The sequence below is a fragment of the Excalfactoria chinensis genome, chromosome 5, assembly GCF_039878825.1.
Source record: "Excalfactoria chinensis isolate bCotChi1 chromosome 5, bCotChi1.hap2, whole genome shotgun sequence".
Classification (NCBI taxonomy): Eukaryota; Metazoa; Chordata; class Aves; order Galliformes; family Phasianidae; genus Excalfactoria; species Excalfactoria chinensis.
In genome coordinates, this window is record NC_092829.1 from 22,745,110 (window position 1) to 22,757,577 (window position 12,468).

The following is a 12,468-nucleotide window of genomic DNA, read 5'->3' on the forward strand; positions in this document are numbered from 1 at the left end:
TATTAGATTTTGGGTGATTTTATTGGTTTTGTTTACCCATTTTCCTGCCATTAGTTTCTCTCCCAGGAGAGATTTCCTTCTTTATGTTTAAACACTATCTCTGAAATGATGTCACTACAGGGCAACCCAATTTTATTAAGTCTGCCCTTTCCTGCCCACGGGCTGCTGGCTGGACAGTGGGAGCCCAGGGCCACGACCCATCAGTGGGATTTAGTGGCCCCAATAGAGCAGCTGCCTCTGAGAGCATCAGCTGCTGCTGCCAGCACCCCGAGACTGACTGAACTTTGTACCAACTTCAACTGAGTGCTGAGACTTTCTATCACTCCTGCAAACACCCACACAAGTTCCTCTGCCTTCCCTTTATAGTCCTCTTCACGGTGATTCATCAGCATCCAAAAGGATCTGAAGTCTGACAGCAGAACTCAACAGGTCTCTGAGCTGAACCTGTAGGCACACAGCCCCACTTTCTTCTATCTCACATGAATTATTTTATGAAGCTTAATCACTTAATTAAGGATCTTAATTACTTTTGTGACCTCTATCCTTCTGCCAGATTTAACTCAGACAAGCTCACAGGTTGAGTTACGGGGCCGAGGAGCAGCCTGGGTGACCGCAGGGACATGGACGAGGCCCAGTGCTGGCCTTACCTCCACAGGAAATTGGCTGGAATGGCACTGTTGAGCTCAGTGACGCGAGAGGAGCAGAGAACGCAAAAGCAAAGGGCTCTGATTTAAGAGAGCCTGCATGCAGACAGCAGCTCTATTCATTATGATTATTTCATGCCAATGAGCACCCAGGAGCAGAACCCAAATGAGCAGTGCCTTCTGCTTCACTGTGAGTCACTGCCTCTGTCCACAGAGGGCGAGGGGGACGTGGAGGTTTCCTCAGAGGTGTGTGCTCAGTACAGCACGTCACTGCATCGCAGGGCTATTTTGGTGGGGCCCAGTGGGATGCAGGCCTCGTGGCACCCGGACAGTGAAACCTGATGCTTCCTAATGCAGCTAGACCTGATGTGGGGACCAGAGGAGTAGCAGCTTTGTCCCAACGTGCTCCTGCAATATGTTGTTTTTATTATGATTATTTTTCTTTTTTTTCTGGTTATTATTGTCTCTGGCTGGTTATCAGCCATTTCTGTGCCCTCCCAAGGTCACCACTGGATTCCATCACAAGTTCTTTTCTGGTGGTTGTTGTTATCAGGAGTCCAACACTCATTTTCTTGGAAATGAGAAGCCCATCTGTTTACCTCTGACCTCCCTGACTATTAAACTTGTTTATCTCTCATAGATTTCCATAGAGTCATAAAATACCCTCTCCCTAATCCTTTTCAGCACTCCGGTGACTGCCAGGTACCAGTCCGGGCTGTGGGGCAGCATCCCTCCAGGCTGGAAGCCTCAGTTAGGCACCTGGTGAGGTGAGCAGAACAATGAACACTGTGCCTCATTATTCAGTTTCCATGGCAGTGAGCAGGAGGTGAGTCATGCCTGATTTTGACTTGTCATCCCTGGAGCATCAGCCCAGCTGTGCGGCTCTGGGACTGGTATCTTCTCTTCTACCCTTTGCTGTCTCTGCCTCAGTGTGGGAAACGGGCCTCTGTGCAAGTGGGGTGGGTGCCCTGTGTAGGCATGGGACTGGGGCACTTTGGTGGGCTTGTACAAGTGTCAGGAGCAGCCTGCTGAGGCCACAGCAGCATTGGGATTTAGTGGCAATGTGGGATGCCCTGCATATGTGCATGACTAAATCCATTTTCAAATGCTACAAATCCCTTCCTGCTGTTTTCCCGGTGGCCTCCTGGCATTGGGTGCAAGGACACAGAAGGGCACGTGCCACAAATACTGACACACTACGGTGTCTCAAATGGGTTTGTGATTCACCAAACCATGCTGAGCAGCTGGAGTTCACCAAAGCCTGTGAAGCTGTGCGGGAGACATCCCAAAACAGGGCTGAAGAGATGGTCTCATTGGACTTACGTTGTTGTAAGTCAACCATAAAACTGTGCCTGGAGAATTATCCATTTTAGGAATTGTGCTGTTATGTCCCATAAATTTTCACCTATTCTACCTAATTACTTGTACGATCAAAAGCACATGTTGTATTTCAAAACTGAATTGTGTTATGGGTTACACAAAATGCAATTATGCAGCATCAGCTCTCTTCCCGGGTCTGATGCTGCTGGCAGCACAAAGGGGTGGCCATTGGCTGGAACAAAGAGGTGCCAGAGCTGCTGTCTTTGGCTGTGTTGGCAGGGACTGTATGGATGTGAGGGGCTGGAGCCATAGGGCATCTACAGGGTAGTGGCCTTATGGTTGATGGGCCACATTTTGGATCTCACCAAGCTTAATTCAGGCCTGAACTCTGAAATCAGAGAGGGCACGATGTGACTCATCATGTCAACATGGTGGCATGTGGTAATGGAGAAAGGGGGGAAAAACCCTCCACATCACTCAGTACAGTATGAACATACACATCTGTACACATACGAACACCAGTTTGGTGGTGTCCATCAAGATACCATTAACAGCTCGGGTACTTTAGGAGCTGGGTGTTCACTCATACTGCTGGATGGATCCTGCCTACGCAGGAGCCCTGGGCTGCCAAACAGCAGCTCATGGGATGAGAGCAGCACCGTTCCAACAGTCCCCACATCCACTTGTTGCACTGGAGACACAAAGGTCCACATCTGGTATCCTGTGCCTGACCCCTGCCCGACCCAACACAGACAAATGGCATGCTCCCAAGAGGGCCGTTCCTTCTTGTTTTCCTAGAAGCCATCTTCCTATCTTTTAATACTGCTCCTTCCCCCTTGCACACTGCGCCCTGCCCCGCCGTATCAGCGATTCTTTCAGACCCGTCTCTGTGCTACCAGGAGGTGCTGTCCCCATGCCAGACCCCCCCAGATCTGTGCTCACAGACTGACGACACCCATAGGAGCAGCACAACTCCATTCAGAGAAGAGCGAGGAGACGGCAAACGGCAGCACTAACACATGCCCCTCGCATGGCACACACACAGCCCGAGCCACGCCGGGTAGGGCAGCGATGCGAGGGACTGTGCCTGCTGAGCGGCACACAGAGTACCCGTGCTGAAAGCGGCCGCTCGGGGTGAGCTGCAGTGAGGGGCGGCGGCTGCGCTCAGCCTCCAGGAGCCCGGCCGCCACCGTGACCCTGCTGGGCGGCGCGGCCACATGTCTCGGTACATGGTTTCCACGTTACAGGAGCGAACGGGCGGCCGGGCAGGCCCCGGGGAGAGCCAGGCGGCGAGAGAAGGCCGCGTCCAGGCCGCCTCACCGGGCCGCCCGCTCGGCCGGACCTCGCTAGCACAGGGGGCCGGCCAGGCACCGCGCGGGGCTGCAGACGGGGGCCGAGGCGCGTAATCAAACGGCAGCCCGAGCAGCTGGGCCAGAAGAGGAAGCACGGCTTCCTCCCTCCTCCTCTAGGCCCTTCCCCGCGGGGGGCGGCCCCCCGAGCCCCGGCTGCGGGCGCCGAGAGCCGGGCGGGGCGGGCCGGGCCGGGCCGGTGGCACGTGGTGGCGGCGCTGCCCATGTGACCGGCCCTCCCCGGCCGCCGCGGCTCATCCCCCGCCCGGCCCGAGTCCCCGCCCGCCTCGCCCCCAGCGCAGCGCAGCGCAGCGGTCTCCTGCGCGCAGCAGCCCCGCACCGCAGGCAGCCGCCGCCGCCCCGGACCCGGCGCCATGGTAAGGGCGGCGCGGCGCGGCCGAGCGGGTTGGCGGCTCCGGGGCCGAGAGGCCGAGCGGGCCCGGCGCGGCGCGCTCAGACCCCGCGGCCTCCGGCGGCCATTTTAGTCTAATTTTAGCCCGGTGCGGGGGGAAGGGGCGGTGGGAGCGGCCCCGGGGCGGCAGCGGGCGGCGGGACCGAGGGCTGGCGGCGGGCGGTGGGCGCGGCGCTCCCCGCGGCCGCTCGAACGTCGGTCCGTCCGCGCGTCCGCGTGTCTGCGCGCCGAGGCCGGGCGGGCCGCGGGGAGGGGGCTCCCGGAGGGCCGTGTTCCCCCTGGGCTCGGGGCGCTGCCGCAGGGGATGGGGCCGGGCCGGGCCGAGCGGGATCGCGGCGGGGCCGCGGCGGCGGCGGCGGGGCCGGGCGGGGATGCGGCGCGTTGTGCCCGGGCGGACGGCGAACAAAGCGCGGCGGTGGGCACGGCTCCCGGGGACAAAGCCGCCGCCCCGTGCACCTGCCCGCTCCGAGCGCTCGGGCCCAGATGCAGCGGTTGCTCTGAACGCAAGGGCGCTGCGGATGTGCTCGCTGGCTCGCGGTAACTGTTCGGAGGGTTTGGTTTTTTTTTCACCCGTCGGTGTTTTGTTTTCTTACTGCGATGGGTTTGGGGTCTGACGGCTTGGTAGCGTTACGGGAGCAGCACGCGTCGTAACCCCGCTTTGCTCGGGAAGAAATAGAGATCGGAGAACACCGGCAGTGCGAAATAGAAGTCGGGAGTTGTTAAAGCGCGGTGTCGGGGCTGACACAATGCAGAAAGCATCTCTCCTGCTTGTGGAGCCTTACATCACCCAGCAAAATGAGAGTCATGACAGTGCTGGCTGCAAACCGCTGCCGTAGCGTTTGTTCCATCACAGAAACCCACCCTGGCCCCAGTCTACAAACTCCCGCGTCCAGCTCCCTGCCCGCCCCCCCCCCCCCCAGTGCACGATCAGGTAATGGAAAAGTGCGGGAGCGGTGCGGGTGTGCGGTCGTATAAAAGCACCGCCCGGAATTAAAGCGATGCTGAGTGGACAGGATTTACACCTCCTGTATGTCCTCTGCACCAGCCCTGCGAGCACGACCAACCTCACGGTGCGGTCTGGTTGAGCGCGGTGTTTTTATTGCTGCAGGGGCAGGTGGAGTTCTTGATCTGGTGCTGTGGGCTGTTGCGTTGTTTAGCGAATGTTAATTTTTGCCGTTTAAATTATTCCTTTGATCTCATTTTACAGGCTTCTGGAGTAACAGTGAATGATGAAGTCATAAAGGTTTTTAATGACATGAAAGTAAGGAAATCTTCGACCCCAGAAGAGATTAAAAAAAGAAAGAAAGCCGTTCTCTTCTGCTTAAGTGATGACAAAAAGCAAATAATCGTAGAGGAGGCAAAGCAGATACTGGTCGGTGACATTGGAGATACTGTGGAGGACCCCTATACAGCCTTTGTGAAGTTGCTACCCTTGAATGATTGCCGATACGCTTTGTACGATGCCACATATGAGACAAAGGAATCTAAGAAGGAAGACCTGGTATTTATATTCTGGTGTGTAGAAGCAAAGCTTGCAGTTAAATTCGAATAGGCGTGACTTAACACTGGGTGATTGAATAACTGTTTTTCCTCCTTTAAAGGGCTCCTGAAAGTGCACCTTTAAAAAGCAAGATGATCTACGCAAGCTCTAAAGATGCCATTAAAAAGAAATTTACAGGTACGGACCTAAAAGTGTCTTGGTTGCGAGTCCCAGTGCTGCTTAGACACTGGGGTTCTCACAAATACCCTGTTGTCCATCTGTCTTTCAGGTATTAAACATGAGTGGCAAGTAAATGGTTTGGATGATATTAAGGACCGTTCAACACTCGGAGAGAAACTGGGAGGCAACGTGGTAGTTTCACTTGAAGGAAAACCCTTATAAAAAGACAGACAAGTGCCATCTGGATCTAAGGAGCTTCCATTTCTGCAGCTCGTTCAATTGGAATAGTATTAGTCTCCCTTTCTCCTTCCCTCCTCAAAAATAAGTCCCTTCCCTTCTGCCCCTGAAGGAGATGTCATTGTTAAGCAGTCTACCAGTGATTGCCATTAGACTGTTTAATCCTGGTAGTTTTATGTAGGATCCAAGGAATGCTTTCACGTCATACTCTTAGCCAAAACTGACGCTGCATGCATTCCTTGCCACACGTACAATGAATGTGATAGTTAATGTGAATAGTCTAGCAGACAGCAAAGGGTAAGCTAATTGAATGCCTTGAAAGTATTGTCCACTGGTGGGATGGTAGACTCTATACAGTATTACTTACAGTTGCACTTGATTGCAGTTCCATGAGGCTCTTGTGCATTCATACACCTCACCTGCCTTGACAAGCCTATTTTTGTGACATGGCAGCACACAACACTATGCATTTAAAGCACTTTTTTGTAATATGTTTGACCCGCCCCTCCCCCCCAAAGGAATGCCAATTAAGTTGCTGTAACTGTGTCATCAAGTTATTGTAGTACCTCAGTTTCATTCCTGTTACATGCATATCTTTATAAATGAAGTAGCTGTTACGATGCCTTTCGTTTTCCATTGAATGTACACTACTGAACAGGAGTAGAAGTTATCTGTTTACCATGTGAGTCTTGAAACACTAAAGTTTTGTAAAACATCGGTCATGATGGCAATTTCTGTATTAAAAAGAGCCTTAAATGGAACGTTGTTTTTGAGATCAAAAACTGGCCACATTGCAATAAAACTTGTGGCTTATTGCAGAACGTTGCCTTGTTTTCATTGGAAAATATAGTTTTTAAGTATGTTTAATTTAAGCATATTTCAAATAACTTCAGTGGAAAGTATTGTGAAGATAAACAATCATTAATCTCATCATAAATAGTGCAAGGTTTTCATTCCTAATCACGATTTAGGCACTGCTTTACAATACTTGGTGGCACTGTTCTGATCACTCGGTAAAGGACCTATTCCTCGTTTACCGTAGAAGCAGCTGCCGCTGCTAGAGACCATTAGCTTCCATGAAACCCTCGTGTCAGAAACTTACAAGTACCGAGGAATTAACCATGCAGTGTGTTTCGTACCTGAATGCTCTTAAAGTTCTACATGTCAGAGTAAAACCTTACACGAAATCTTGCAGCTCTGTTTTGATGATATCTAGCAACAGTTGTATATAATGCAGAATACAGGTTGGTGAATAGTTTTTGCTTCTTAAGCGTCACAGTTAGCACTGACTTGGTACAAGAAGTATCCTAGATGAACTGTTCTGCTTGTTAACTTCTATGTAAATAGAACTGGAAAGTGTTTGCCGCTACTGAGGCTTGCACTGGGGACATGTTTTGGCTGAGAGCCAGATAATGCTCTCCTTATAGAGAATTTGATCTGCTCTGTGTGAGCAATCCTCCGTTAGCCAGAGCTATTTATGGCAAACACATGCTTTTGTATCTTGTCATCGTTATCCACAAATGGCAAAACTGGACATGATTCTGCTGGTATGCGTAAAGGCACTCTGTTAGGCAGCCAGTCACAGCTGAAATGTACATGCTGCCAGAAGGAATGCTCTTTATCATTACCTTGCTTTAAAAAGTTGGTGGAGTAGAACTGAGGAGCTCTTAAATACTGGCCCTTTACTTTCAGTTCGTAGCCCCCTTTTTGCAACAAGAAGCAGATAATCATCAACTTTTAAGTGTGATTACATTAAAGATACTGTGTTTAGGCTTTCTTGTAGAACTGTAAGGCTCCTGTAGAACTTTAAGACCTTATTTCAGGCTTCTGGCTGTCCGTACGACTTGCATGCCTCATTGTGTTGGCTGTTTTCTGTAGGCTAAACTCGACTAGAATTTAACTAAAAAGGCATGACAACCACTGACTTATTAAGTGTATCGACAAGTCTTGGTTTTGTTATACAAAACTCTCCTTTCAGGATTCTTTTTAAGGCTGGGAAGTAACTGATGGTATGCATGTTGTCTATTTAAAAAGCAACACCTTTTTATCCCTCAAATTAGTCTCTTCATTTCTGATTACTCATGTTGCGTGCAAAGCCCAGTTTAATGTAAAAATCTACTTTGTTCTTTATATTTGACTTGAGTTCGGTATAATGAAATAATCATTTTAACTGATTTTCACAAGGCATAAGTGGTTTCTTTAGAAAAAAAAAAAGCCAAAACTGAAAATGTTAAATTTTAATAAACAATATGAATCATTTCAGACAGTAAAGTTTGGGGTTCTTTTGTGTTGTTTTTGTTTGTTTTTTAAGCAGTACTGTGTTTAATGTTTGTCTCTGCTGCAAACAGTCTGGAAAGATGTCTGTGGCTTCTGAACTGAATATTAGTATTATTTTTTAACTAGCTTATATGTCTATACACTCAGTCCAAGTAAGTATAAAATTGAAGCACAAAGTGTATTTATATAAGATCCAAAGCTACCAAACCGAGTTTTGGATCGGAAAGGATCAGCCTGCCTTCAGTTAGTTCTTGAAATGACTGACGGATGCGAGGTCCAATTCACACGGCTTGCTTTTTTAAAAAAAAAAAAGAAACTAACAATAAAGTGCTACAGAACTGTTACTGCTTGAATTATAAAACAGATGAGAGACAGCTGGCATCTGTTCCAAAATGGTTTGTCAGCTGTTGTTTTCTGTCATTATGCAAAACGGTGAGGGCCTCATTGTGATCGAGGAGTAGAGGAAAATCCTCTCAAGTTGAATATCTTCTGTGTATCTCGATGTAGACATGACTTTTGGGTATCTTGGCTTCAGTTACTTTATTGATAAACATTAAATAAAAGTTTCATGAGATTAGCATGTGCAGAAATGGCATTTTTTCTTCTAAGAAATAGTTCAGAACCTGCAGTTGTTTTGTTTTGATTTGGTAAATCCTGGAAAAGATACAGACATACAGGCCTGATTTCTCCGACAAAGGAAATCAAGCCCATGACTGGCGTGAGTAGGTGATGTTTGTGCTTGTGGCAATTCTGGAAATGCAGAGTTTAAATTTATAAGGACTGAAGTGTAAGATTCGTTCCCAGTCAGATCCTTAAGCAGGCTTTGAGTACCATCAGTGAAAACCCACTGAGTCCATTTCTCTGAGCAGAAGGGTTTCTGTCTGCTGTGTAATTCCCTCACAACCCGCAGCGGACTACAGCAGCAAATTGCCACAAGTGGATAATAAGCTTTACTCTCTTATGCCAATTCCTGTATGAACGAAATTTTCATGTCTGCCTATCTTCATAAACTTGTGAGTTCCCCTTAGTTTGTGGTGGAGAGTTAACGATTGTAGAGTGAAAACATGGCACTAATGGTGGATGAAGGATCATCAATGTAGCACCTGTCTTTAAGTATTGAATTTCTTTAAAATATTTCTGATTTTGAAAACCTGGTATAAATAAAATTAATTTAAATGTTGCCAGATGTGAGTGAGTTTTGTGTTCTAGGCTACACCAATCAGTTTGCTGTCGTCTTTGGATTGGGAGTAATTCAAGCAATGCAAAAGAGCACACTGTGGAGTAAATGCATTGTACCAGGCATTATTGTAATGGATTTCACCTGCAGCCCATTCAGTACAGTAACCAGCTGTAGCAAAAGGTAGGTGTAAAGAAATACTTGGTGGGTAGATACTGGATAGCCTTCTTTTCCTGCATTGGATCTCAGGTTGTATCTTCAGGTAATTAGAATTGTATTTTTGTCTTTGAAGTTAGTACAAGCTCTGTGCAGATGAGTCTTTTTTAATACTTTAGAGAAAGTGGGTTATTGAAATATAGAAAAGGTCACCGTAAAGCACACACAGAGTGATCAAAATCGCCTCTTTGGTTCCAGTGGTATTTCTACTGTTAATGGAAATTTTCTTATATCTAGAAGTAGCTTAAATGGAGGGGAGTCAATCTTGTGAACAAATCTCAGTAACTAGTCAAGAAGCAGCTTCATCACATCATCTGGTGAAGACTTAAAAATGTCAGCTCAATGCTAATCACTCTGTAATTTAGCAGTTCTTAAGGACTTATCTGACACAAGGTTTCTGTGTGGTTGTTTAGGGGATATATATGAAAGTAAGCATTAATGGTGAGTGAAAGGTTTCCTAGGAATCTAAGTGATTTCATATACATTACTGCTTAGTTAGAAATGGAAGATTATTTACCTATTTTCATACCTGTTATTGGATGCCCTGTGTAACCCACATATACTGCTGTTCACTGTGCTGCTGACTTGTGCCGTCTGCCAATACTATCTGAAAAATTACTAAAGGGGAAAGTCAAAGCCTCCGATAGCTGCAATATTCCAACTGCTAGCATCGCTTACAGTGCTTATTTCATGTTATAACGGTCTTTCTATGTTGTAAAGCTTACAGCAAAAATGTGCAGTTTGGAAGCACTGAAGGTAATTCTGACACTGCCTTTTCAGTGCCTCATTGTGGGTTAGTATTTCTACTGTCAGATTGGCTTCATAGTTACTTAGAAAACTAATGATTGCAGAAGGAACTGAAGGCGCTGATCATCTTTAAAAAGTTTCTGAGTGTCAATTCAAATGATAAGGAGGAAAAAAAAATACCCACACAAACTGTTTCCCAATGGTAGGTTAATTTTTATTCCTGTGTGACCAGGCTTAGGAACGTGTGTGGCTGCAATCATGCCTCTCCTCTCCCACTTCTTTATTTTTAAAAACAGCTGTGTCACTGCAAATCCCTGCCATCTGCCCACCATCTTCTGTAAAGCTGTACGGACAATCTCCACTTGTACCTTTTAGTACCTATTTTTCCTCACTTGCCCGTGATTGTACAGATCTGATTTAGAGAAAGCAAATGCTGTAATATTATGTTGCTCAAAAGCTTTTCTATTATGCAGAAAGTTAAAAGCATCAGTTACTCTCTGGCGAGCACAGCTGCAGGGTATACACGGGCTTGAAAAAGAGATGTGATTTTGAGAACCGGTTTAGAGAGCCTTATTTGTGTCTGCTTCCTCTTACTGGCAGCGCAGCTTTCATCTCTGACCTTCTGTTAAGGCTGATGTGAGAGCTAAGCTTTTCTTCCATTTTAGCTGTTTCAACAGAAAATTGAAAGTGCACGTAGCAAACAAGGTGCAGAGAAGCAGAGGAAGATTTAGAACAAGCAGTTTTTCCTATAGACCTGAATAGCTAAAGGGAAAAAAAAAAAAGGATGAGGGTTACAGCACAGGTTTTCTTTTTCCTTTTAATTTCAACATGAGCTTTCAACTGTAAAGGCTGAGCTTATGTTATTGTTTGCTTTGCAGGAGCATACCGATTCCATGTCTGTATGTCTCAGTGCTTCTGAGCCACGATGTGTGAACATAAACTCTGTATCGAGGTAAAATTATTTTAGTCCTGCAAATATGAGGCTGTGCATAAATAAGATTTTGGTCTCTGATAATTTATAGATGGTGCATGTGAGCAATCCCTTTAAATCATGTATTTTGTTGATTGTGCTAATTGCAATAATTAAGCTATGACACTGGGCATTAGAATGAACTTAGTTCTTAATTAAGTGTTTGCAGGTGACAAATATAACTCACAGTAATATTTTAGACTCCTTTGCCCTGTTATTTAAGCACGACTTAGCCATGAAACACCTCCAAGTCCACAGCATTCATTGCCTGCAAAAGTTCTTTAATGAAGTGCACAGTTTTAGCTCTTTGTTGACTACACTGATGCAGGATCTGTCACATGAAGGCTTTTATTCTTTTGCTTTTGTGAATTCCCTTGTAATGCTGCATTATTTCTCTGCATCCATACTGGAAAATCAGTTCCCAGAACTTTCCTTCTGAGTAACCAGAATTCCTAAACAATATTTATTCTGCGTGACTAAAGTGGAAAGGCATCTTGTAGAACACCCATAGGAAACAAATGCATGGCATTAGCCTATATGGCCACTGAATGTGACTATTCCTACGTCTCTTCCTGCCCACCTCTGGCTGCTGCTTTGTCCTGGTGGCAGTGTCACCCTGCTCAGGTTGGCGTGCAGCAGCCCGGCTCAGACAGCATGTGGAAGCTGAACAGAATGTCTTATTTCTATTTAGGTAAAGACTTTACCAGCTGGCTGAGTGCCTTGTTTGCTGGTAATGCTGGGTGGAACGGCTACCATGGTCACACTGATAAACACTGCCTTTATTTTTTCTTTCTCTTCTTCTTTTTAATTTTTTGTAACCTGTTCTGTCAAAACCTGGCTTTGATTCTAACCACTTTTACGGATTTACTTCAAGAGATGAAGTAATGTGAAACATCTTCGAAACAAGCTATATTTATATATAAAACCTTGCAGTAATTCTGGTGGTTGCTTTGTTCTCATTATTATTATTTTAATTCAGTCACTCCAACTACATTATTATTTTAACTGCCTGGAGTTCAGTGCTGCCAGTGTAGTACTCGCAACACATTGCAGACAGCATTTAGAAGTTGACGTAGTCAAAATAAGTAGCAATGTAAAACAGTTTTAATGCAATACCCTGGTGCCAGTTTTGCAAGGAGAATAACTTAAAACTTGAGCTATCTTCCAGCAAGCTCCAGGCTGAGTATCTGCCACAGATCTTTGTGGTGAGATCGGAATGTGTTGGAGTACCAGGTCACAGAAGTTGGCTTGCTTTCTTGCATAGCTGGATATATTATCAATGCTGGGATGTATTGAGCTTGCAGCAGTATCAATGTCTAACATTTAATCTCATTTTTCATTCTGAGTGGAACGACAGTCTGCAATTACAGCTTTTGCCTTCTGGTATTATAGTCATCCATTTCAGCTATTCATTTTTATTATTATTATTATTATTATTTTCATTATTACAGTAAGGGAG

The 12,468-nt window shown here is 46.3% G+C and overlaps 1 protein-coding gene across 2 annotated transcripts; it reads left to right on the forward strand.

The window, feature by feature from the left end:
- The first annotated feature begins 3,533 nt into the window (after positions 1-3,533).
- Positions 3,534-9,079, forward strand: CFL2 (cofilin 2). Of its 2 annotated transcripts, none has more exons than XM_072337941.1 (4): positions 3,534-3,690; positions 4,933-5,240; positions 5,327-5,403; positions 5,495-9,079. In XM_072337941.1, exons 1-4 carry the CDS (start codon positions 3,688-3,690, stop codon positions 5,605-5,607), a joined length of 501 nt encoding a protein of 166 aa, XP_072194042.1. In that variant the 5' UTR covers positions 3,534-3,687; the 3' UTR covers positions 5,608-9,079. The 2 variants fall into 2 exon arrangements, with proteins under 2 accessions (XP_072194042.1, XP_072194043.1); XM_072337942.1 differs by lacking the exon at positions 3,534-3,690 and adding an exon at positions 3,822-3,923.
- The last annotated feature ends 3,389 nt before the right edge of the window (positions 9,080-12,468 follow it).